A 27,471-nucleotide genomic window follows, 5' to 3' on the forward strand; every position below is an offset into this window, starting at 1 on the left:
TAGTCACCTAGGTTGGGGATCTGCAAAAATAAGTATATTTTTGGTTAGTCAAAGGCTGAGGTTTTGTCTGGACTATGAAAGTTGATGTAACATTCTTACATTAGATTTACAAAATATTATTTCAACTGTGTATAATCAGGCTTCTATTTTATTTTGCAGCATTCAAATCACAGTTTTGGTTTACAAGTAGATTTCACAGCGTAATATAATCGTAAATTAGATCTAATATTTGCATATGCGGTGGGAAATGTTTCGAGACAGATTTATTTTTTTCTGTCTAAAGATGCTCTCGATTTATAGTTTATCATTTACCCACCCACAAGATCGCGCTCTGTGGTGCTGTGAGTTTTAATGGTCAAAGCGACGTACACCACTCCGCTGAAGAACATCCCACATACTCATCAACAACAATGGCAAACCGTGGTCTGTTTTGGTAACACTTTTTTTTTTATAGGAGCAACAAGGTTTGAAACTGTGTGTGTTCACACCTGATATAACTCCTAAATTACCGCGCTATTTTTAAAGACGCGTATGTTCGTTTGTGGCTACATTTTCTTTATACATTTTTCCTGAAAATGTGCGAGGCGCTCACACAGGCTGTGCATGTGTGTCCCTGCTGCCTTTCTGCTGGGCTACTGCTGCTAACCTAGCTGCTTCTTTTTACACGGTGGTTAGCCTCCGTTAGCCTGGCCGCGTTTATTAACTAGTAGAAGAAACAAAAGATACAGACGAATGTAAAGCTTGTTCGTGCTATTTGATTTGCGAAAACAACCCCAAACTAATCGCCTATTGTCGCTGTCGGGTAAGGGAATAAGTGTTGTATGATTTATCGTGGAAAACACTTTGCTGGCTAGCTAATAGGCTAGCTATTTGATTGTGTTCGTCGACTGAGGAAAACGGCGAGTTTTCTTTGAAAGTATGGATGATCAGACTAGGATGCTGACGGGTCTCACCGGACTCGGTGGACTATCACAGCCCGATGTCGGTGATCCGGACTCGGTCCGGAAACAACAGTCCCTCGGTCAGCCGCAACAAGACATTGGAGATATTCTACAGCAAATAATGGCCATCACCGACGAAAGCCTGGACGAAGCACAGGCCAGGTAAGACTTGTGAAGAGCCATTTTCCACTCATGATAGCTAAGCTAAAGTCAGTTTTTTTCTTGCGTGATTTAAAATTAAGATAGTTTGTTATTGAGGGATTAATGTAACGTTACACTGCGATGTTAATTTGCACCAAAGTATGAAAGTGAATGTACATTTTGTGCCTGCATATACTGAACATATTCGGAGTCCACTGTAGAGTGTGGGTATTTGTAAAACAAGAGAAATAAAATACAATCTTGTTGCTGCAAATTACATCACCTTGAATACTTGTAATTTGTAAACATACTGGCTTGGTAATAGTAGCCGATCCTCTGTACTAATTAGTTTACCAACGAAATATTAAATCGGGGGAAAAAGTCTATGATAGTATTACATTTTGGAGGGTGCCGGGGGTAAAAGAAAATACATCCAAAACTATTGTTTTTTTTTACTTTTTATTTAGTGTTAATTTACCTGTGTACGAAGAAAATATGAATTTTAAAGTTTTAAAAACTTTTCATCAAATCTAAACTATTGAGAAGTAGCAGCTTTGTTAAACATTATGAAAAATTAGCATATAAAAAGAACGTTAGTAAAACTATAATCGTTCATATTATTGAAATAATTTTTACAGCTTGTTTAGCCAAAAAACAACTTTTTATTTACAGTCCAAAATAGTAGTAATAACCCCAGGAATCAAACTGTAAAGTGGGGGAACAACCCCCACATAAAGTTAAGATCAAGCATCACCCAGTCCTGCATGTCTGTGGTGTTTGTAATGTGTCATTTATTTACGACTCTTGTTTTTTAATGCAATGTTTGTATTAGAAGTACTTTACCTATACTTATTGACAGCATGTAGCCCACTGAGTGACTCACACTCATTTGCCATGTGGCTCAAAGAGTGTAAGGTCAGTTTCAAATGAAGCGTCAGTATTTCAACAATAGACAACCGTCCACTGCAAGACTGTGGCCACAGTGTGATGTGTCATTAGCTAGTGATTTTCCACCCAACATTTGACCACCTGGTTCTCTTAATTAATTCACTCCTTTCACTCCCTCCCTCGCTGGTGTTCATCCTTTTCATTGTGTGCTGGGTGCAATCAATTCTCCTATAATGTGTACGCGAGTGCAGCTGTCCGCAAATCGAGTTTCTATTAATGAGATGGTGGTGAGGGGGAGGAATGATGCTATACTGGCAGCCTATGAATGTTGAGATATTACATTTTCTTGACTACTACTTTGGAGAGTTCATCACACCCTCATGGCACAATTAATTTTGCGTTAAACTAGCTCTTGCTGATGTTTCAGTTTCATCTGTTGTATTTCAAGTTTGTGCTGACAACAGGCAACGGCGGAACTGTTGTGAATTTATTTAGCTAAATTATTCGTATTTATAAGCACGAAAACAAATCAGCTGCACAGCAGAACGTACCACATTGGCACTTACTTGTGAAGCATCGTAGGAGTTACTTTACACACACACCTCCACCGTACTTTATATGTACTCTATCATCGTACTTGGAAAACAAAATTACAGAAGTGCTCTTGTGACACCGTGCATTTGACTTTTTACTAATTTACTTGTTTGTTTTTTTTTGTTTTTTTTTTTTTTGAGAAAATTCCAAAACATAAGCAACTTCAACGCTAAACGGTGAATGTTGTTACAGATGGAGGTCCTAATAAATACTAAATGACTTGCATTTTATCGTCTTTTTGTCACTGTATATGTCAATCATTTCCTAGGTCAGGATGATCTACCTTTTAATGTCTAAAGCCGTTCTTACGGTTACATGACATCCCTGTCATGTAACGTGGCAGTCGATCAGGATAGGGAGTGGTCAGGGTAGCACAAGAAGTTGGTGTTGCAGAGTACCCTTCCTGCGCACCATCCACCCTCATCCTCTCACCGTGTCACCATATGCTCAGATCCTGGCCAGAGGAATCGCCAGCGCATTGGGGTGGATCAGACGACCCCACAGAGGGAGGGAGAGCAGGGGGGGGCATGGCAGGGGGTGGCCTGCCACTCAACTTCCAGCACAGGTCAGTACTGGACCGCATGCACACCTTCTTCTCCCCCCCTCCTGCTCATACCCTCCATGGTGAAGACAGCCCTCCTCCATCTCAAATTGAGCAGTGACAGATTTTGTGGAGGAAGTTGACATTTAGTTCTAGACACATATTTTATTTTATTTTATTTTTTCCCCCCCTCAAAACTCTCGCAGAGAGGCATTCCTTTGGACTGGGTCTTGTAGGTGCCACTTCCCTCTTTTAAAACTGCAGAGGATGTTTACGACAGAAATTGGGAGTTGTGGTTAGACCAGGTCTAGCTAGTTCATATTCATCACTGGTTGCTATCCATTAGCTCTCTGTGCTTCACGCTGTTTCAAAAAAGAAATGGTTTATTTTTTAAAATGTTTCTTTTTTGCATGTTTTTTTTTCTTCTCCATACCAGGCATTATATTGATTTTCATGGTTTTCACCAAACATATACTTGTGTTTTTCCTAACCACACATCAGTGTTGTTACCTAAGAAATATTGCTGTTTCCTGTTTAAAAGCAGCAAGACTGAACAATACAAAAACAGACAATGGGCAGGTTTTCATTCACAGGGTCCAAATCCCAAAGGATTTGGCTGCAGACCTCGCTGCTCAAGCACCTTTCTGTCACCTCACTTTTCAGGCCCCTCACTTGATCTCCCTCCTCAGAACTGTAAACCAATCCAAATATAGAACATATATATCCGATTAAGTAAACTTTAGTGACAGTTGCATTGCAACAGGCTTCAATTTTTGTCCTATTATGTAAAATAAATTCACATTGACTCACATGTAGATATTGACTTAGTTGTATGTTTTACATAACTGGAAGTAGATTAAGGGATTTGTCTTTGAAAGCCAGACTGAAATTTTAAACTCTTCATGCTAAATTCACCATCAGTTAAAATTAAATACGTGTGGCACCATGCGCTATCATTTGCAGACAGCCTTTAAATAAATTGTTGTGGTATACTTGGTGGCCCCTGGTGCCAGTCTCCTCTACCATCGTCGTGACTATTTGTAATGGCAAGCTTTACCTGGGTTGTTGTCCAGGAGTTACAGCTGTTTTGAACAGTTTATCATTATGGCAATAAATATTGATAAGGTTAGGCTCATATCTATTGCCAGAGGCAGTTTCCTGATTATTTTATTTTATTTATTTTTTTGGTAATAGTCTAATACCTTGAACTTGGATGACCACATGTAAGACGTTTGAAAGTTTACATCTATAGTGTGAAGCACTAATCCATACAGCAGATGCAGTACACTTGTGTCTAAATTTCAGTGGTTGAACTCACAGGGAGGGAGTATAACAGGGCTGGGCAATAAATCAATAACAGCAATATATATAATTTATATAGACGTGTTCAATAGTTCAATCCCGCACAGCATTCTGGGGAATGTAGGCAGAGGAAAGGCTTTAACTTCTCAACCTCTCTTGGTGAGCTAAACTAGGTTTTTGGCATCACTCATTGGTAAGCTAACACTAACCTGCTGAGTAACCTGTGCAGCAGCAGTCCTTAACGTCTTCAAAAATAAAAATAAAAAACGACTTTGAGTGAAAGGAAAAAATGAACATAATAGCTCGAGAGGAAATTTTGGATAAAACATTAATCACGTTATCAGTTTGGCAGTGTTTCAGATATTTAAAACAAAAACCTAACCAATGATCATCGACTGATTATAAAATACTTATCGTGATATGTTTTTCAGTCATATCGCCAAGCCCTGGGACATAGAGCTCCTGTATAATAATATTTACAGATAATCTCAGCAGCTTTAAAAGTTATGACTTTAAAACATCATTAAAAACATGCACCAGAAAAATCTTTGTAAAACAGATTGAAGGAAATCATGTAAGAAGCATAGCGCTACCAGTAGCGTTGTGAGAAACGAATTAAAAGAATGGGTGGGGGGGAATAATTTGTTTTGATTAATGGTAATAAGAGCTGTATGCAGTTTATAAACTCACCTGATACATTAGCCACGTTGCAAAAGCCAACCAGTGGCTCCATACTAAGTGGTGCTTCTTTATTTCACGCAAGTGTTCCCAATATTTTACTTTTGGAGTCGAAAAGACATGTTATGAAGCGATTTCTAATTAATTGTTCTGTTTTCCTAGTTCTTAATTTTTTCTCACAGCTCAACAATGTTATCTAATGGTAATGGTAGATGGGTTTTTTTCCACTATTGAATTTGAAATATTGTGACAACCCATTTCACCAGAGAATGGGATTTGAGGCTCTTCTGCTTATGGTTGTAATTAGAGATGCACATTATCAGGAAGATGCATATTTGCAATAATGCTGCTGAAAATTGCGACGGTAATGATTATGATTAATCTGGGTTTCCTTGTTCTTTTTTTTTTTTCTGTACTATTTTCTTTACTATGAGCTTCAGCATCCCAACCAATAAAAATACACATTCGGTGCATAAAGGGAGCTAGAGTTTCCTTCAAGTGGCCAACTATATTATTGATACGCAGAGTGGGAATGCATGTCACTTAAATTTAAGACTGCACAGCGTATCGCGGATATATCCTCATTTAAATATCAGCGTGTGCAATATTCATACTGCAAAAGACTATTTGGAGTGGAAAAATGTATATATTCCAAGTGTATGAGCTTTCATTTTTTTATGCTAATGTAATATTTATCCACTTGGACAATCTCGCAGCAGCAGATGTTCTTGTTGGACACAAACGATACTGCTCAAAATACTAAAGGTTACAAAGTGATGGGAGAAAGAAAAGAAGACAACTGTCATAAGTTCAAACTGGTACTGTCATCACAATATTTGCCAATATTATTGCCATTGCAAGCTCTACTTGAAATGTATTGTCTTGTCAAATATTTGCATACTTGTAGTCCTTGCTTGCGATTGAGATGTTGCGTACTTTTGGGATCCCGTTTTTTTTTTGTGTAGTTAAAATAGAAATTCCTGTCCTGAATAAATCATTAAACAAACCTTTAATCTATTGTTTAAAGCTGTTTTAGTGTCTCCTTTTTATTTTATTTTTTTCTGTTACAAATTATTTTCTAATAAAAAAAGTTGTGTTTTACCATTTGGCGTTCAACAAAAGTGTAACATGGGTTACAATTTAGGATATTTTACATTTACACACCAGTTGACCATCAATATGCATACGAATGCACCCTTCAAAGCCTGAGGCATGTATGTGTTAAAAGTTTATTCAGTGATGAATACTGTTTGAGTAGTATTCAAATATGTTACACTGAAAGGCGAAAGTGTTTTGCAAATATTATTTCCATACAAATGTGGCTTTTGAAATCAATTGTCAGCGCTTCAAAAAATATTCCAATGTGGTGATTTTCCTTGCCGACTTGAAGATTTATGAGTTCGTAAAAGTTATTTATTAAAATGACTATAAAATTACAACATTTAAGATATGATTAATCAGTTTCAGTTGTAAAATCAGACTGAGCTTTTTTAACTGCTAACCTTCAGATGTTTCCAACAGTCTCCCTCACAGCTTCAATAACTTCAACTTTCTCCCCCCCCCCCCCACTTTTATCCATCAGGCAGTTGTAGCAATTATAAGAATTATAAACCATGGTTTTATTTCCATTGATAACGTCAGAGCTGCCTGGTATTGTTAAGTATGAGCTTTTTATTCACTGCTGTCTCACCTGCGGAGCAGCAGAATGGATCTGCACTACCTGCCTCAGCAGTTTTATATGTAACCCCAGCCGAAGTCGGAACACATGGGTATTTTACTTTTTGATATGGATGACGTTGCTTTTCTGAAGTGATTATGGGTTAATGGGTCGTCTTAACTGTGCATTTGTATGAATTTAAAGGGTTCTTTTTCTACTTGAAGCAAGAGTTTATTCTTGCTGTATATATTCTAGTTTGAATATTGTGTAAATGAAGGGCCTATAGACATAACTCATGTCGTGAGTTGCTAAGGTTTTATTAAATTTGATTATATTGATGTGTCGTCATTTATCTTAGAAACTCAAGCATGCAACTTTGGGGTACTTTGAGGTTTATTGAATTAGAAATGTACAAGACAGAATACTGCTTTTGCGCCTGTCTCAGTGTTATTTAGACACCATAATGAACATTTTTACCTCGAGACAAATGCATATCGAGTGCTCTGCACACTGCTTGCACTGAACAAAGAGTGAAATCAAACCTGCCACAGCATTCAATTCTTTAATCCTTTTATAAAGTGTCATGGGAGCGAGTATGTTAAATGGAATGTGTTAACCGGATAAGCTGAGGCGATCTCGTTCCTGTAAACTGTAGCGCTTTTATGCATAGATTGCTTTCAGTTTGTTTGGCGATAAAGGTAATTTCTGGTTATATTAAAAATGCATCCTAATCCAAATGGGCTCTGTCAACTCACCATCTAGTTTCATGGATCGAGTACGTCTTCAGCAGGTAGAAATTAGATTACCGCGTATTAACCCTGAAATCAGGTTCTCGGTAATGATGACCTTGAGGTTTGGCATCATTACCTGTTCTTCAGTGCAAAGCGCACTAATGACAATGTTACTCTTGCTAGTTTGGATTGATGCTCCAAGGATGTGTCGATGCTTACAAAGGCATAAAACAGTTCTGTGCGCATAATGCAGACAGCTGCTCTACAACTTTTTATGGAATAGAAACTTGGAATGACTTGACATGGAGTTCTGTTTACCCTAATCCCACCTCTCTCCTTCTTTGTTTTATTCCCTCTTCTGTCTTACAGGAAGCATGCCCTGAACTGTCACAGAATGAAACCAGCACTCTTCAGCGTTCTTTGCGAGATCAAAGAAAAGACAGGTGAGTCTCTACTTCACTCGGCGTCTTCCAGTGGGCTCTAGTTGTGTGCACTGAGTACTGAGATAAAGAGTGCTTTTTGCCCCAGGTTTTTCAGAGCTTTTTTTTTCCCTTTCCATGCATTTCCCTTCTTAGGACGATGTTGACTAAAGATTATATTTAATCTTTGTGGATGCGTTAGTGCAGCATCATTATTACTATGCACCAGGTTAAAAGCACAGATTAATGGAACCTCTTCCTTTCCTGGAAACAATCCAAACTTTACAGCTGAAACTAATCACATGCTGCATTCCATTTTCCACAAAAAACGAAACTTGGAGTGAGTTGGGAATGACGTCACACCCAAGTTAACTCCGGTTAACATAGCCGTACAAGTTGGGATTCAATTATGGCGACGCTCAAACAGCCATTGCTCGTAGAACCTCTTTTGAACGTCGTCTAAGCTGTACTTTCCACATTTTGCTCAGTGTAGAATTGAACTTTGAGTTTTAGACTCATTCTTACAAGTGCGTCTTGTAAAATAAACATGTTGTCACGACAGCTTACCGGTGTTGACTCAAGCAGCTGCCACACTGGATCTCGATGTCAACTTTTTAAAAGTAGGAGGGCGTGCCTGTTGATTTTTCCTACTCTGTAGAACTTTTGAGTTCTGACTACAAATGGAGCGCAGAATTAGTCAGTGTCTTTTGAAACACGAGTAAGATGCCAAAACTAACATCTCAGACTTCACTAGCTAATACGTCAGTTTAGATTTACATTTGAACCTGAAGCAGAAAGGTGCAGAATAGTTCTAACATTTTGGTAATTGGTAAATATTGGCTCACTACAAAAATCGTATAATGGTGATATTGCTAAAAATGATAACTTTGGCAATAAATACACATTTTTAACCACTCCTTTGCATCTATCCCTACAATGCGTTCAACTCTTTCACCTGTAGTTTGTTATACATTGCATCTATCTACCCAGCATTCAACAGGCTGGGTCTATTTTTGGCATGCAAAGCATTGGCATATAAATACTCCACTCCCAATAGCCTTTTGCAATATTCATGTTGCACAGACTGTGTGAAAACAGTTTTATGTGATATAACATGTATGCCTATCAGCAGTTTCACTTTATGGAGAGAGGGGAACTACTGCGCAACAGAACATGATCCGGGTCCATATACTGTTGTCTTAACATCAGGTGGAAAAGACATGCTCTTGCATTATTAATATGTAGTCTAACTGTTGAGAAATGCATATCTCTACTTCTGTTGGTCACTGTAAATTGGGAAATGTAGCCAATTTTAAGCAATGCAGGTGCGCCTCTGTTGGGAATTCAAGTCGGTTTTTGGATAGATTGTTTTGGTGCGGCTGGATATGAGTGGCAGATTGGTGGTTATGGTTGTGTAAATGGGTTGGGTTTGCAAAACCCTCCAGCTCCTCTATGCTCTTGTGCTGTATGCTTTCTTCTCTCACTGTCCTTGGCTAACTGTAAGTCTCTCTTGTTCAAACACAATTTGAAAACACTGCACTGCTGTCTGTTGTGGCCCTCTGTCAATAATGTATTATTGCTCTCTAGTGATTGGAGGGAAGTAAAGGCTAGGCCTGAGAGATTGGGGCTGGGTACACTGTTTCCCAGGCAACCAGTGGTCTTATTTACCCTAATGCCATTCACTTTGATTTTCACATTTGGTCTCCCAGCAAACTAGACAGTAGAACCTGTGAGTACTTGTACTGTGAGCACAAGAGAATAGCTCACTAAGAATACAGTTGGGTAAATACTGGAGCCATACTTAAAGTATTCCAGTCACGAAACGCAAAGACTTTGGCTTTGCTTGTACTCTGTTGGCCATCTGCCACGTAGCTCCCTAACTGCACTGTGTACCTGCTTTGGTATTTCATGGCCACTGAGACCCCCCCCTCCTTGGGCCCCATTGTCTATTTGAGGAATGTAAAATGACTTTTCATTGGATCCTTCAGAAACCCCAATCAATAGTCCTTTTGGTACCCATTAGGTATTTTTTTTATTTATTTTTTTTGCATCCCCCCCCTCCCCGACTAATAAACAAAAGATGTGTTGGGACAACCATGTACACAATATGTCTTGCACACACTGATGCATACACACCAAACAGGGATAAAAGCAAACTCTGTCTTGGTTCTACTCCTACTGCTTCGGTCTTGTCCTCTCCCCCTCCCTCTCGCTGCCTCGCTCCCATTCTTGAAAGAGAAGTCTTACTCTGAACTCGGGGCTTTGATATGGTAATGTAATGGTTGGGGTTGGAGGAGGGGAGGTGGGCCGTGGGGGAGGGGAGGTGAATTCCTATGAGTACTGCAGTTGGTTAGATTGTTTTCATTGTAAAGGAAATGTTCTGCGCAAATGTCAGTACACACCCTCCCCCTCTGCCACCACCCCAAAACACCCCCATTTTACAACAGTTCCAGTGCTGTTCTAAGCTCCCACATGAAACATGACCTCTGTCTGTGTGAACTATAACTTTTGTCAATTCTTTATTGAAGATGCACTACAAGGAGGACATGAAATCACTTGAAGGGACTCTGCGAATGATCAAAGAAGAGTCTGTGGTTTTTTTACTCCCTTGTTCCCATGGGTATTTGTTGTAAAAAATAGCTCATGGTGCAGTGGGACAACTAATACCAGCTCCTCAGATAAGCCCCTGCAGTTCATTAGTTGTCCTTTAGTTTTGGGCATGTGTTTCCTTACTTTTATTTCCTTTTGATTTTAACATGCCGATAGTGAGTCTGTCACTCACTCTCCTCTGCCACCTTTATCAAGTCCATCTTTTCAAGCTTGAATATTTACAGCTGTTTATTTTTGGAAATGTTTTAAATGATTGCAAAAATAGTATTGCAATAGTTATTTTAGATCCATATATTTGTTTTTGTTTGTTTTTTCTACCATTTTAAAGACTTCAGTATTATTTCAGGCCTACTCCCTACCCATCACAAGGACAAGTTCACAGCCATCAACCCTGTACATCCAGATGGGCTGTCTGACAAACATCTCTGATATCAATCTACTAGTTGTATGGATGCAGTGGAAAGCTATCTTGTCTGAAACTGAAAAGATCAGAAAGATCAGCTTTGTTTTGCATTAGCGTCTTCGTTTAATCTACTGATGTTGGACGTGTGTGTATAAATCTGCATGTCGGCACTCCTCAGGAACACAGCATTGTCTGCAACAAGTAAGACAATCTCATGAACTTGTGACGTCGACTATTTTGTTGGATTTTGATTGCTGTCTGCCCCACACACACACACACACACACACACACACACACGCACTTAAGCCTTTTTTGGTCTAGGAAGGGCCCTGTGAAGAAGGTACATAAATTCAAACGGTCATTAAATTTTCAGTTTATTATTAAAACAACTGAAGTTTGATTGTGTTTGGATATATTTTATTTAAACAGGAAAAGTATCACACGTTATTTTTGCTCAACTAAATCTGCTTAAATATAGGCTTAAAAAAGCTGATCTGAAAAGAATACATCTTTCATTGGTAAAAATATTTTTATTTTATCGATGCCTGGTTCATTTCTTATCAGAAATAAGCATGTTGGTTGAATATAAACATTTTAAAATCCAGAACTGCCAAACATATTCATTATTATGTGGTTTATGGGTGTATAGTCCCTTTTTCTGCCAAAATGTGGAATATGGTGGCATTGTTCTTAGGGCCTATGGTTTATGAAGCTTGGATGATTGAAAATTAATCGTTACAGAAAGTAAATTGTTCGACGAGAAGTTAAGTGAACTAACTCTAGTCCTTAAACTAAAAGTTCATTCAGAAAAATGTTTATACAGACAAAAATTAACTATGATTTTTTAAAATTATTTAGAATCCATCCATCCACAATCCTTTTAACCATCTTGACCTTTTGTCATGCATGTTTCCACTGTGGGGTCAAAAACTGGAGCCATTATGTAGATCACGTCCGGTGATGCCTTCTTCTGCGAGACTGTTGCTGCAGTCTGGGGATACGGATCTTGGCCACTGCAGAAAGCAAAATGCTTGTAAAACGGAAAAATCAGAGCAATTCAGCATTAATATCAGATTGTGTCATAGCAGGCATAGTTTAAAAGCTAAGAACTGTCACTCCAAACTTTGTGGAAATCTCTGTTCTGATCCAGACTCTGGAGTGTGTGTATGTCGGAGAGAGGGAAGGAGTTCCAGTTGGAAAAATAAAATATGTACCAATAAAACTGCAAAAATTGGCTCACAGAGAGTTACTCCAGGCCTTCTGGAAATATCTAACTGCATCACGTTGTAACTTGATATTTCTGATGCAGTCTTATGTGTTCGCTCTTTTTTTTTTTTATTAATTTTTTAAGAAAGAGGATGAAAGAGAACTCTGGTCAAAATTTACAAACTGTGATTTTGAAAACACAATTTATAATAGTTTCATTGTGATTAAAATCTGAAACTGAATTACAGTCGCTTCTAGTTCAAAGAAATTTAATCTACAGATCTTTAATAATTAAAGGCTGTGAGTTGTGTCCCAGAGGGACAATAACAACATGCATTCATGCAGCAGTGGCAGTGTTTCTCCTCCATTCAAACTTAAAATCTATTCACAATCCACAATCCTTAGCAGTTGTGATTGTGTTATTTTGTATCCTGGAAGGAAAATGCGATAAAATATTGTAAGGTTTCTGGATTAAACCCTTAAAATCCCTGCTTTGACCCAGGAAATGCACCTAAAGTACAATGGGCATTTAGTCTGTGGACAGTTGAGGATCAAGCCAGACAGCTTCCTGCTGTGAGGTGACTGGTTTAAAGACCACTGGGAAGCCTGCTGAACTGGTTAATGCTGAGGAATTTGGGGAGCCAGTTGTAGTTTGAGATTTATGTTTTTTTGTTGTTTGTTTTAAACCTGATTCTTTTTAGTTATGGCACTTTTAAAAAAAAAAATCCCCAGTGTATTAGTGCATTGTTTGCCATTTTGTGTACACTATCAATGGACTACATTTTCAGGAGAGTAATGAACTCCATTATACTAATTGAGTTGCTGTAAAAAGAAAAAAAAATCTAATTACCAGTGCTAAGAGGACCCCATATTTGTCAAAAATGTCTTTGTGAGCCCCATAAGGACTCCCTCTCCCTTTTTATGTTTTTTTTAAATTGTAGTAAACTCAAACAACAAACTTACTGATACATAGTTGAAATGTTACTGGTGTCTCAACAGAGACAGTTTATTACTTTTGGGGATTTGAATTTTTCAAAAAAAAATTCCATTAAATGGCTGAAATTAAATGAACTGTGTCGTGTCACTGTAGGGTGAAGTAGCATCAGTCAACCTTCACTAAATACTGTGACCTTTTTTTTTTTAACAATAATTTTTTTCTACCTCAAGGGATATTTAGGACACGTCGTCAAATTTGTGACATTTTTACTAACATCTTTTGAAAGCGAGTCAAAAACCAAACTTGTGATACTCGATTCGGGACACTTTCTTCTCTATCCCACGAAAACAACATCACATGCACCAGTTTAGTCGGGTATTTTTGTGCTCCAGGATTTTGGCTGAGATCACTTGATGAAGTCATGTGAATCACTTGCCTCATTAAAACGGCCTAATTATTATTAGTTTTCAAGCAGCCTAACTTGGAATAGAGCCATAAAATTTTATGAGTTGTTAAGAACCCGAGGGAGGTATTTCATTATATTTTATGAGGAAAAATGTTGAATCTATTTTAAGCTAAAAATGTTTATCGGATAAAAATAGTTTCCCTAAGAAGAACCGTGTTGGCTATCTCTAGGGTTTTTAAGTTTAATGTGCTTTCTATTGTTGCTCAATTAACACTTCTCTCTTAAATACATCCTTGGGATTAGCATGACTCTTCTTTTTTTATTTTATTTAAAAATCCAATGAATTTGTGTGTATTGTGTCATCCCGCCATTAATTTTTCCCCTACTGCTTTCAAGAAGAGGATGAAAAAAGACAATGTGTTAAAGGGGGTGCAGGAGTGATACAGAGATTGATGAGGCAGTAAGAGCAAGAGTAATTACTTGGTGTCCATTCCCCAAGCCAGATTGGCAGACGGCTAATATCACACAGACCCCTGGCCCTGACAGACACCCCCACACGCACAGACACACACCCCGACTCAAACTGGGGATCAAGAGCACCCCAGACCTAATGGCGTGTGGGCCAGTTGATTTCCCCATGTGGCGTTATTCCTGCAGGAACCAGACTTTTCTGCATCGGGGTGTTTTACCAACATCATCGATTGGGTTGTCTGTTAACTCTGCATTTGTACGAATCGAGATTTCTAAATGAATAAACGTATTGGGACACAGTCATTTCAGGACTTTTTGTTGCGGGATGGTATTTGGATACTGGGCAGCGGTTTTCAGTGTTTTTGTTTCATATGGTGAAAAATAAGATGCATTAATAAAAATAAAAAAAGAAACAGGTGAAGTCAAATTACAGGCTCTGGCATTTTGCTCTGATTAGGACGTTCAGCTGAAAACATCACGGATTGGCACATGTTCAGCTTAAGCAAGTAAAAACACTCTGTTTGTCACAAATGTAACTTTTTTCCCCTTTCTGACATGTCTGTGCTATTCAAACCACTTCTATGTGCTGTTCTTAAAGGAAGTCAGCATATCACTAATTAAAGATATGTAAATTAAGTCTCAGCTGGATTGTGCCAGTTTGGTGGTAGTGGGATGGGAGAGTCTCTGAGCCCAGCTCCTAATCCTGACTAATTAAGGATTAATTACAATTGATGGGTGTCTTCCACCCCTTAGCTGTTATGCACATAGCTGTCCCAGACAATATGTTTGTCTATTTCACACCATGTCATTAATGTTAGGAAGAAATAGAAACATCAGGCTGGCAGCGGGAGGGGTGTAAACACAAACACTAAGACGCTATACATTGTAATGTAGTAAATCAGCGCAGCTGTAAGGCTGGTTGATGCCGTTTGTGCAGATTCATGTTAAGTCACTTTTAAGTCTTGGTTACAGATGCTTTTTGGGGAGCTGTGTCACTTTGTTTTAAATATTTTGATGCTTTAACCAGATCTGTGCATGCTGTTTGCTACACAAATCCAGAGGTCATGCCAGTCAAAAACCTCGGGGGTTTTTTGCCCAGTGATTCATGCTAATAGCAAATCGGTTTTATTCAGAACTGAGGTGGTACATTTGAACCGAGCAGACTAACCATGTCGCCCCAGTTCTCTCTGGCACCATCTGACTGTGTCATAATGCTTGTTCACTTGTTATAAATGGGCACCGCTCCTCTGATCTATGGCTTAATTGCCACCAAATTTGCATAACAGTGCAAATTAACGACCTCTCAAATGAGCGTTCATTTTTCACAAAGTCTTTAGGAGCTCCTTAAGAGTCTGTGCTAATGAGCACAGGAGGCAGCTGGCCTGATGAGAGTTGACTGGGGGAAGATCCTTGCAGTGCTGTAACAAGCCTCCTGCTTAGGTGCTCTTCATCATCCTCCTCATCCTCCTGTGACATTTTCAATTCTTTCTTCTCGTCTTTGCTTTTCTCTCCGTCTTGAAATGTACTTCGCCGATAATGTCGTGTTAGTAGTCCACAACAGTACTCAAAATTTACTTTTCTGTTTCAGTGCTGCTTTTGATGACAGTAATTGTTTTTACATGATATTACTCATTGTTTTTTTATCTTCAAACATTACCTAATAGATAATGAATTTCTATTATTAAGTAGCAAAATCCTTAACATTTTAGTTGTGCAGACCTCTGTAGTTAAATCTGTGCGACTAACTTAAAGGTTCTGGTGTTGAGGAAATTTGAACCATTTGTCATCTTCCTTACGTTCACCTGGAGTTTTAACTGAATCTAACACAGTAATGTTTTTGTTGGTGTCCTTTGAAGGTATTTAGTAGTTTTTACTGCTTGTCAAATTCATTATTTCTTTTTGTTTTTAAATGTCTAGTTTTTATTATGAATTACAAAGAAGTATACCAAGTGTTTTTTTTAAGGGAAAGAAATGTAACTGTAGTCAGGAAGATGTAGTAATTCCAGAAAAGAATGCAACTGGAATATTTGTTGGCTTATTTCAGTGTATTTAAAAGAATTGTTAATATATTTGCTCTTTGTATTTGTTGGCGTTGTTGTAATTTACGCCTAAGTGGCCCCCTGCCCATTTTGGTTAATTAATGGCTGACTAATGATGTGCTGGATTGAAGTGTTGTGTTTGCCTTAGGTGTGACTTCGCCCATTTACACTTTAGTCAGACCACACTGTGTTTACTCTCAATCTGTACCTCCATCTCTCTTTCTCTCTCTGTTTCCGTGTGTGTGTGTGTGTGTGTGGTGTGTGTGTCAGAGTGGGGGGCTGTGTGCAACAGGACTCTGGTGAACTACCCAAACAGATGCTGATTAGTGTGAGCTGCTTAAAGTAGGAATGAGCATATGGATTGGGCTCATTAAGTTGACAGTACTTTACAAAAATACTGCCTTTCAGGAAAAAAAAGGGTGCGTCTTTGTGCTGTTGAATTTTAGCCCAAAATTTACTTTGGAATAATTTTTTTTTTTTTACCTACTAACACTTTTTTTTTCCATCTCTAATTATGTTTTCATTTGTTCCTGTATATAGTGGAATTGATCTAAGATTTACCAAACTTCTAATCTAAGAGAATTGAAGAGGAGATTTGAACGTCTGAACAAACGACTGAAAGTTTGCCTCTTTTAGCGCCACAAAATGAGCCAACTTAGAGCTGCTTCTGGCTACGCATAAATCTCGAGTGGAAATGGAAATATTCCACACAGCTGTGAGCTTTCAGAGATGAAGCCTAACATGCAAGCCAACAGGAGTTGCTAGATGGCATTATTACTATTAGTACACATAAAATTTGAGCTTAAAGTTGCATATTGTTCCTTTCAAGACAATAAAAGTGGATGAACCTCGCCTAGCAATCCTATTGTTTGCTTCAAACGTAAGATTTTGGAGCCCTGTAGATGTCTGGTCGCACAAACCGTACGCCATCATTACGTCACTCCTGCACGCAGTGACTACCTCCCTCGGTGAGTCTGGGGTGGGTAGACTTCAACCCCCCTCGTTGCATCGCTTCTTTCACAAAACACATGGAAATAAAAGGTGCCTTAATCAGCATTAAAGTATTTTATGAAAGGGGCTGTTGCCTTAGACCACTAGTTGAAGATTACGTGTACTCAATCTGTATATTATTTAATTATGACTCCGAAGTTCTTACATTTTTTTTTAATTTTTCATAGGCCATTAGTGTTTATGTTATGCTTGAGTATTTTTTTTGGAAACTTGAACTCTAAACCAACCTTTGAGATTTTCTTTTAAACTGCCAAACAAAATAAAGTTGGAAAAGTTGAGGATGTATTTTTGTGAAACGCTGTACTTATTCCCAAAGTTAAATGTACTTATATATGGAAATTTAAGACTTGTATCTGGAGTTTTGTTAGATAAATTTGTGCAGCATGTTCATATTTTTCAAAGCGAAAGCATTTCTATTTTAAGTTGTCCTCGTATCTGGATTGCTTGTAGCGCCTGGGACAACCTGAGGTATTCACAATGTTTTCTTTCTCTCTGGCTCTTCTGCTCTCTGGCGCATCTGTACTCCAGATTCAGTGTAGTTCTGTTGCCCCTCTTTCTCAGTCCCTTTCTTCCTTGCACACATATCTTCTTCTGTGACTCCTTTTTTCAATTCTCCTTGGTTCTCCTTCCACCCTCTCTCTCTCTCTCCTTACCTTTCCCCCCCTCTCTTTTTTTTCTTCTCTCTCTCTCTTTCTCTCTCTCTCTCTCGATCCCTTGCTCTCTCCCAGTGAAAGGCTGAGAATACCCAAGGGAGCTGATGCAATTAAAATGCTAATCCTGTCTGTCTACAGAGAGAGGGAAAGGGGGGGCTGACAGCATGAGGGATTGCGGCTCACATGGAGAACTCGACTGAAATGGAGAACAGGGGGTGGGGATGGGGGGGGGCACTGGGGGAGAGTGTGTGTGTGTGTGTGTGTGTGTGTGCATGTGTCGTAAGGGTGCGTTGAAAGGGAGAGGGGGGAGGGGATGTGTGTTGGGGGAGACAGAGTGAAAAAGGGGATGCTAGCGAGGGAAAAGACAGACAAGGATAAAGCTTGTGCTCTGAGCTGAGCAATGATATACTGACGGCGTTTAAGCCTTATCTATGCCTATGTAAGGAAAGCATTGCAGTTAATGTACAGCACTACACTGTTGGCTCAGTTGTTCACCTTTACCTGCACTACTTTTTATTTCGTCTTTTGTATCTGCACGGCACAATGTTTCTACTTTGGCTGTGCAGAAATGAGAATGATTATGTATGCAGAGAGAGCCCAGCTGGATACCCTGAATATTTCATAGTATGTGTTGCTCGCTTAGTCTTCCAATGCCACACCGCCCAGCTAGACTTGTAACATATGCATAATGGTGATTTCTAAAAGCTATAAATGTTGGCTGTGAGCCTGTCTTATTGTCTTAAAAATATTAGTGTTTTGCAGTTGCAGCTCTTTTTGATTTTTTTTTTTTAGGATTCCTAATGGAGACCTACATAATATATGTGGAAAAAAAAAAAAAAGTAACTGGCCACAATTAAACGACTGCACCAAAGTATGCAGTTCTGATATTTTCAGCTTTCAGAAACTGTTAATTTTACTTTTTGGTGATTTTTATTGTAATCTTTTTTTTTTTTTACAGTCCTTTATTATTTTTAACTCATCTCAACAGCTGCTGTAATATCACTGGGCCACTAGATTGTGCATGAGTGCAATTCTGGGTAATCACAGCTTAATTGGAGTAATTAGGGGAATGTTGGGGCATTAGGCTACAGCTGGGGGCCATAATGAGTCACAGTAAAAAAGGAGAGAGGGGGGGTAGTTAGGTGAGAAGCTCCAAAAGCAGCAGTTGCCCTCTTGTCGGTAGGTCAGTGTACGTCTCACTGGGCAGCAAAAGTGAGAAATCCACAAATCTTTACCACCTTAATCGTTTTCCTTGAAGCTTCAGTCAGGAGACTCGCAACAAAAAGTTTTGGTAAACAAGTTAATTTGATAATTGTCGGCCCGTTTTTAAGAAGTTGTTGGCTATCTGACTAAAAAGTGCAGAGATCGCTCGTGTTTTTAAAAGTGGGGGGGGGGAGAGAGTGAAAAGGAGGGAAAGAGATGGGCGAATCAGGGTCATTAGTTCAGGCAACTGGGTCTGCTGCATTCCTAAGCCCTGAGATGGGGGAGCAACACAGCAGGAATGTGCCTTTGGTGGAGAAGAAACATAAGGGAAGGGAGAGAAAAAGGCAAGCAGAAACAATAAGAAAAGTTAGCGAAGAAGCAAAGGTGGGCCTGGTAATGCGGTGGAAAAACTTAGCAAATTAACTTGGGGAGAAAAGAAAATGGAAACCGTCTTCAGATTTCTTTTTTCTTTTTTTACACCATTGAGTAGCCCTTGATTGCTTCACACATAAAAACACAATTTTATTGTAAATAAGCCTAAAAAAAATTTAACCAAGTGAACAGAGAAGCTCATGAATTTGGAACGAAAAACTTATTTGACGTAAAAATGTACCTCGAACAAATTCTAAAAAATTTAGCATTTTGACAAAAATCATTAAATTACCTAACGCCGCACAGTCACTGCTGGGATTATTTATCCCCGTTATTTAAAACCAACGGCTATTACTTTCATGATACGCATCTGAATCTATTGTCCACTTAAAATAACCCACACCTGTGAATACAGGTTGAACCAATATTTACATTGTAATGCAAATTAATTCATCTTAACTTAATAATCATTATCCAGTAATTATATTTGTTCAGTATTTCTTATTAACATAACAGTCTGACATACAAAAAAAACTTTTACTTTAATGAGATTTAAACATACAATAAACAACTGCGTATCATTTATCACGTCGTAATTTCCTACAAGTTTCTAACTGTTGTTACTAAAGTGAAGACGCTGATTTGTTCAAGAGACTTCCGCGCTTACTTTCTGAAGTTGAATGATTGAAACGCAATGAGGGCAGGAGGAAATTTAGTTAAGTGTTAAAAGCTGCAGGCCCTGAGAAAAGATTATTGTTTGAAGTTAAAACTTTAGTAACGGAGTGGTGTCTGTAAGGGCGAGTGTGTATGTGTCTGGGAATGTATGTGTGAACGAGAGAGAGATGAGAGCAAGGCTGTAGGCTGACAGAGGTCCTGGTATAATACAGTGGTGGAGAGCAGCGACTGATAACTATACTTATGGCCACTGGGGCTCATAGTGACAGCACATGCACTTCTATTACTGGCCTCATGCCTCATGCCCTTATCTCTGGCAGGCTGCCATCGAGAGACCACACTGCCCTCTGCTGTTTGTTTAGAGCAACTCCACGCTTTAAAGAAAATTCACCCTGTATCCAACCAATCGGACAATAAACATTCCTGAGTTTTTACAGAGCAGCTCTTTGTTTTTGTTTTTTTTAATAATAAGGCTTCGTCACATCCAGTTGTCTGTTCATAATGACTCTTAGTTGTAGTTGCCGACCCTACTTGTCTGACTTTCGTGCGTTTTCTTTCCTCTCTAGTTCTGAGTATACGAGGTGTACAGGAAGAAGACCCCCCAGACCCCCAAATCATGCGGCTGGACAACATGTTGCTTGCAGAGGGCGTGTCAGGACCAGAGAAAGGCGGGGGATCGGCTGCAGCCGCTGCAGCTGCAGCCGCGGCGGGGGGCTCGCCCACCGACAGCAGCATCGAACACTCTGACTACAGAGCCAAACTTGCCCAGATCCGTCAGATATATCATTCTGAGCTGGAGAAATATGAACAGGTTTGTTCTGAGCAGACTGAAACCTTTGAACTTGAACAAAGCCTCCCTTTTGTTCATTTTATTTGGCTTTGCAAAAGTAATGCACGAATAGAAAAACGGATATAAAATGGGAAGTGAAACAATTCCTCAATACCCTTTTATTTATTTTAGCACTTGGACAGTTATTGCAGTCTAAAATGGCTGAAACTATTGTTAGAGCGGCTCTAATCAATCAGTCTGATATTAGTGTTTTTTGATTGAATCTACTGTTTTATCCCTGTAATTCTTCTTCATATGAAGTTAATCTGATCAGTTCAGGACTCATCCTAATCTGTACTCTTCAGTAACACATGCACTTCATCCCATCTTTTAACAATAGCACTTAACTCCTTTCTGTCTTTTTTTTTTTTTCTTTCTTTTTCCCAGGCCTGCAGTGAATTCACCAACCATGTAATGAACCTGCTGAGGGAGCAGTCTCGCACACGGCCCATCTCTCCCAAGGAGATTGAACGCATGGTGGCCATAATCCACCGTAAATTTAGCTCCATCCAGATGCAGCTCAAACAGAGCACCTGCGAGGCGGTCATGATTTTGCGCTCACGCTTCCTTGATGCCAGGTCCGTCTTTGTGTTTTTGGTTGTAATTACGCGACACCGGTATGCTTGACATGTTCTTCAAATGCCCAACCTGTTGTTCATGATCTCTTTTGTGCGCGTCAGACGTAAGAGGCGCAACTTCAACAAGCAAGCTACAGAAGTACTGAACGAGTATTTCTACTCCCACTTGTCTAACCCCTATCCCAGCGAGGAAGCAAAGGAGGAACTGGCCAAAAAGTGTGGGATCACTGTGTCTCAGGTGAATCGCTTACACAGCTGCTGTCCAAAATAGTTGCTGGTAAAGCAAACTGAAGGTCACCATCTGTTAAATCCCGACATCTTTGAAATATTATTTTCTGGTGAAAAGAAATGTAATTTACAAGCTAACAGGTTTGTCGCCATTTTTAGCTAAATCTAGGAATGCACCATACAAATTACAGATTTTATGGATTTGAAAAGACTTGGAGTACACACCAACACTTTGGGGATCACACACTTAACAACTATGTGCACTGAGGGTTAGCAGGCTACACGATTTGTCAAACCAAATTAACCCAATTGAGTTTGGAACGGCTCCCCTCACATACAGAGTCTCATTTTTACCTCTTACTCATTAAACAATTTTCTGCCAACAATTTATACTGACTGTCCTCAATTTGAGCAGACTGGTGCAAACCGAGTAGAGTCATGGCTTTCCTATTTTTTTTTTTTAGCTTTAGGGGGGATTCTGCAGCTAAACAAATGTTTATTCACGGCTTTATAACCTGAAATCCATGTGTTCTTCAGGTCTCTAATTGGTTTGGCAACAAGAGAATACGCTACAAGAAGAACATCGGTAAGTTCCAGGAAGAAGCTAATCTGTACGCGGTTAAAACGGCGGTGGATGCTGCGAATGTGTCAGCGCAAGCCAGTCAGGCTAACTCTCCAGCAACACCCAACTCAGGTATTGGCGCAATCCCTCCTCATCTCATAGTCCTACTTCCTGGTTTTTATTGGTGAGGATTTTTTTTGTTTGTTTGTTTCTGAGCCTTTGCTGGTTTTTCTGGTTTCTGGGCGACACCCGGATCTTTTTCTGGCATTTTGTGTTAAGAGTTTTTATAAGCGACAGGCGTTTGGGGAATTTTCTTTTTTATTATCTCGCAGCAAGTGTTGATGCATTTACTAGTCAAGACATGCAGCATTTTGAATAACTGAAAGTCCTTCTGGAAGGTTTTTTTTTTAAGACTTTTACATGTATTTTATCTCATTTGTATATCTTTTCTTGCCATAAATTGTCCTTCTAGATCTTTACGGGGATTTTGGTGGCTTACCGTTTTGGTTTTTGATATTCCACAGACATCTTGTGTTCTGTTTTAAGGTTTCTGCACTCAAAGGAGGAACATGAAAGTTTCCATGGTTGACTGAAATAGTTAATACTGTCAGGCATGCAGTTGGTTTGCACCGTGAGCCACAGTCGTTTCCTCTGAGATCTTCTTGTTGTTGAAACTGAATTTGGCCAAATGTAAGACAGATAATTGAAACTTTTCAGTATTTATTTTTGTGCTTGTGGTCATTTGCAAACTGTAACTTGCCTTTTTGTGTTGCTTCTGGAGTGATGACCTCTTCCTCTCTTATTGACCTTTCAGATGACGGTGGTACAAGTCTCATTGTAGTATAGATAAGGACAATCTCTTAACTTGCTTCAGCCAGCCCCGTTGCAAGTTTTGTTTTTGCTTTTTTTTTGTTGAGTTAATACACACATAGTACAAAACACGTTTCTTCTCTGGAACACACGTTAATGTTAATTAATTCAAACTTCTGAACTACTAATGTAAAGAAAGTAAAGAGAACAAATACAAATCTTCCATATATTATAGCATTTAGCAAATATAAATAATCCCAACTGACCTAAAACAGGAAACATTTATCTAGATTTAAAGTTTTTAATACAATGTGTGAAATGATCCGATTTTAACTGTATATGGATGTATAGAGAAAGTCAACCTAACTATATACATTAAAAAAAAAAACATGCACGCATGCTTTCTTAAGGGTCACCATGCAGCTTTTCTCATGCAGGTGATACCTACCTTGGCCAACGTTCCCTCAATGGTGAGGGTCTCAACTTTACCCCCTCTCTACAGCTGCAGGTATGCAAAGAGGACAGCTGCAGAGTTGGAGTTGATCCCCATGGTGTAAACCGTCCGCAGAGCATCCCTGTATATTTTCCCTTAGCCTAACTCCTTCTGACCCCTCGGCGGATCCCGTCCTGACTGAACCTTTGATATTATTACCACTAGATCCTGCCCCACCACAGTGCAAACTGACCATTGTTTCTTTAGAGAGAATTGGGATATTGAAAGTACTGGATTTTCTATCTTGCGTACATATGTCAAAACCCATTACAGGCTATATCAGAGCTCTGAATCAAGGCTTTCCAACTCGAAGCATGCAGCTGATACAAACCCATGCATAAATGATGGCATTCAAACCAATAATCTCTTTGATTAATGGTCAGTTTCTTTGCCTCTAGGCAATCCTGTTCCTCCAACAGCATCACAGCTTCCCGTCTATGCCAGTTCTTGTTTTTCCATCCAAACATTTCGTATTACCCCTTTATCCATGTAGCTAGTTTTTATTTGTGTTCAGTTGGTCATTTGTTGAAAGTGGTGTTTTGCCATTTGTTAAAAATCCACAGATTTCTGTTGTAATGCTTTATACGGGGTTCGCAAATCAGACTTATTGTTTGGTTTCACTTTCTCTTACTGGTATGTCTGATTGCTTGGGCAATGTTTAAGCTTAAACTGGGTGGAACCGCATCAGCAAGGCACTTAAAGTGTAGCTATGTCCTAACCCCACCCCTGTGAAAGCATAGCTTGAGAAATTTAGGGGGAAAAAATTCCAGCTGGGTGGAGCCAAGAAACGCCCGAGGAGAGTGGCCAAGTGTTGGGGACGAGAGGGACTGAACGGGTCTGTAGTCGGAGCAAAAGATGCACTTTTACCAACTTATTAACTTTGTTGCTATATTTATACTTTAGGACTGCTCTGTCCTGAAGTATGTCGATAGTTCCACATTCGGATTCCACATTGCAAATAAATCTCACATTTGTAAAGCTGACTCGCCGTTGACCACACTTGCTGTTCCAACTCCTGACTCGGCACCAGGCTGGGGCTGTGTGTCCGAGGGAGAGGCTTTAATACCCAAGTTGGACAACTGATAAAAAGTTGTAGTGTTTTAAACAAATGAGAATTTAACTGTGAAGGCACCGTTTGACAAAAGGGACCATCACAAATAATGTGGAATTAAATTGATACAATGTCAAACTTCACACAGAAACATTAAGATGCAACCCTGAATAGTCTATGCAAACTGTTTATCAGCCAAAAAAAAAAAAGTTGATTTGAGGGTTGGTTACACTTGAAGGCTCTTTCAGATCGCTTCACAAATACAACCTCAACCTTTAGCTTAAACGCCCACACTGCTTTCTGTGAATTGAAATAGTTATCAGACCAGATGAGCACCGGAGGATAATTTTGCATCTATTCTTTTTGCAACTTCCTGTTGCTATCTTTGCGTTAAGCCGCATCAGGTCAGCCTGGTTTCTCTCCTGGCTCTTTCTGCTCACAGTGGTTAGGCGTCTGTGTTTTGCACCCAAAGACGATCAAGCGGTTATTTTGGTTGGTCAACTTAAACCACTCCATTTCATGTCGGGACCTTTCAGCTGACGGAACATTTGTAGATTGAAAGTGTGGCCTGAAAGGGGCTTGAGTAATGCACACTACTTCTCTTGCATTATGTCGAAGTTTGTGGATACCAGCTGCACTTTGTTGACACGTTGATGACAAATTTTCTTCTGTCATTAAAAATGTTGAGCTTTGAATGTTTCTTTTCACAGGTGGATACCCTGCACCGTGCTACACACCTGACGGGCGGCTATGAGGAGTTGTCAAGCAGCGGCCTCTTCACCCCTCATCGCCTGGATGTAAGTCTGTGTTATAGTTTTTATAGCCGAGTTAGCGACCGCTACTGTATTCTCATGTTATCGGAAATTTAAAGGATGGAAAAAATAACATCCATCCAGTTGGATATCTTCATAATGTTGGTTCAGTAGCTTGCTTTTTCTGCCATTTGTCCAAGCTTTTTTAACATATGAAATTCAGCTTACAAACACCTTAAAGAAATGTGTATTTTAAAATATGGCACCATCTTTTAATATATTATATATACCAATTACATTTCATTGCCGTTTTAAAAATTCAGATTTCCAGAGATGAAACAATTTTGCAGCAACTGTTCGCAGTCTAACAAATTGCTATAGCCATTAGCAACTTGAAAGTCATCCACTTGTCTTAATTTTTACACATCTTAAAACGTGTCCAATATTTCAAGGTGTTGCAGTAGAAATGGTTGTCTTATATTTGTCCATTCGTTGCATCATCCTGCAACATTTGCCGTTTTCTCTGCAGCTTTACTGGAAGAATTTAGATGTTAATGTGACGTAACTAAACTACAAACACCATGATCCTGGGTAGGAAAAAAAAAGCATTAAACACAATTTACTTGTTCACAATTTATTTGGGTCACAAGTTTAAATTACGGCCTTAAATGTAAACTTCCTGCCCTTGCAGAAATATTTCAATTGCATGTGAATTGTGCTCAGTTATTTGACCAGGATTTTCCTCAACAAGGACACCGGTAGCATATTTTAACCAATTAAGGTAAGAAATTGGTCATCAGTCTTCATCTCTGTGCCGCTTCCCTCCTTGTCTGACTGCAGGCTAACAGCTGGCAGGACACCACCAACCCGCCCTCGGTTACCTCCCCTCCTGGTCCACCTGGCAGCGTCCACTCTGACACTTCCAACTGATCTGGTGGCTTTACCTGCCTTCTCTTTATTCCCACTGTGGTCTGCTGTTAAAAATCATCTTGTGTTCCTATTTTTCTTCTTCTTTTTGTTTTTATTTTTTGTTTCATTTCTCCCCTGTGAACAGGCCACATGAAGTTGTATACACATTTCATTCACACTTGCTGTTCTGGACCACAGGACAGCTGTACAGTAGCTGGGAGGAAATTCTCCTTTCACCTTCATTCCAGTTCTCCGCTCTTTAAAAGTAAAAAAAAAAAAAAAAAAAGGGGGGGAATGGAGCTCAGAGACATAAAGAAAAACATCCTTATTGTCAAGGACTTTTGGGGGGGAAATGAAAAATAATAAAAAAAAACACATCCAGCTGTGTAGATGATCATGATGTCTGTACATTATGTGTATATGCACGTTAACTTTACACAGTACTCCCACGGCTTGTTCATGTGCTGTTTGACCTTTACACTCAACTCTTTGCTTTGGGAAACTGTGTGTAATTGCCCGTATCTGCTGAAGCCTTGGCATCTGACAGCCAAACTGTGGTTACGGACCACCAGGGAGCTCTAGCTCACCTTGCTTGTACCAAAGTGCTGCCCCAGTGTTCCTCTGAGATTACCCTCTGCCTACTCAACACAAGACACTGTTGCATCAATGTATCCTTCTGTTAGGATTTTAAGGTGAGCAACTGACGTTTTGCACAGAGGTGCACGCAACCGTCCCCAAAACGTACCGCTCACAACTTTGTCGGCAGTTCCCGCTACGAGCCGACACAAACGATGTGTCAAGCACAGATGTTAGCATCCTTGCTATGGGTTTGTACCCTTCCAGGAAGGTGAGGGGGATCACTGCTCCGAACCAGGCAGGACGAGAGACGGTAGGGCTGGTGTGAAGAGAATAGGAGAACATCTTTGGTTGAGCATATGTAACCAATAGCTCTTTCCACTGCTAACCCATTGAGGGTGTTGGTAGATGGCTTGTAGACTTTACTTCTTTCTTTCTGTCCACTAGTTTATTTGATTGTAGACTATTATCTAATGCTGTTTCACCAAGAATGCACCAGCCACCACCAAAAATTAGCTCAATACGACATCTTTATGACAAAACGAAGGGTGGAAAGATCGCGAGGCATCGATGTATTACTGGAACAAATGTGACATGAACTTAGAAATGTGACTGTCTTCCATGCATGTAGGACTTCTAGGTGTTATACTGTTTTTTCATTTACGTTTTTAGCTTAATTTGTATTAACGAAAGAAAAAAAAATAAATGAAATAAAAAGGTAAAACTATTACAGTCAGACCAAAACCAAAAAAGAAATAAAAGTGCATCACATGTTGATGTGTCTGTGTGGACGTGTAAAAGGTTC

The 27,471-nt window shown here is 39.4% G+C and overlaps 1 protein-coding gene across 3 annotated transcripts; it reads left to right on the forward strand.

The window, feature by feature from the left end:
* Positions 1–281: 281 nt before the first annotated feature.
* Positions 282–27,427, forward strand: pbx4 (pre-B-cell leukemia transcription factor 4). Of its 3 annotated transcripts, XM_014983349.2 has the most exons (10): positions 282–1,103; positions 3,016–3,129; positions 7,843–7,916; positions 20,445–20,689; positions 21,095–21,285; positions 21,388–21,523; positions 22,051–22,207; positions 23,323–23,393; positions 25,140–25,226; positions 26,022–27,427. In XM_014983349.2, exons 1-10 carry the CDS (start codon positions 919–921, stop codon positions 26,109–26,111), a joined length of 1,350 nt encoding a protein of 449 aa, XP_014838835.1. In that variant the 5' UTR covers positions 282–918; the 3' UTR covers positions 26,112–27,427. The 3 variants fall into 3 exon arrangements, with proteins under 3 accessions (XP_014838835.1, XP_014838838.1, XP_014838837.1); XM_014983352.2 differs by lacking the exon at positions 23,323–23,393 and having other exon boundaries at positions 287–1,103; XM_014983351.2 differs by lacking the exon at positions 3,016–3,129 and having other exon boundaries at positions 292–1,103.
* Positions 27,428–27,471: the final 44 nt, after the last annotated feature.

The sequence above is a fragment of the Poecilia mexicana genome, unplaced genomic scaffold (genome assembly GCF_051168715.1).
Source record: "Poecilia mexicana isolate PSO_F unplaced genomic scaffold, ASM5116871v1 scaffold_8, whole genome shotgun sequence".
Taxonomy (NCBI): domain Eukaryota; kingdom Metazoa; phylum Chordata; class Actinopteri; order Cyprinodontiformes; family Poeciliidae; genus Poecilia; species Poecilia mexicana.

Excerpts from the sequence above, each read along its gene's own strand:
- pbx4 (XM_014983349.2), top strand. The coding sequence starts at position 919 with ATGGATGATCAGACTAGGATGCTGACGGGTCTCACCGGACTCGGTGGA. Across the intron at positions 20,690-21,094 it reads AGCTGGAGAAATATGAACAG|GCCTGCAGTGAATTCACCAA; the intron begins GTTTGTTCTGAG and ends TCTTTTTCCCAG. Across the intron at positions 21,286-21,387 it reads TCACGCTTCCTTGATGCCAG|ACGTAAGAGGCGCAACTTCA; the intron begins GTCCGTCTTTGT and ends TGTGCGCGTCAG.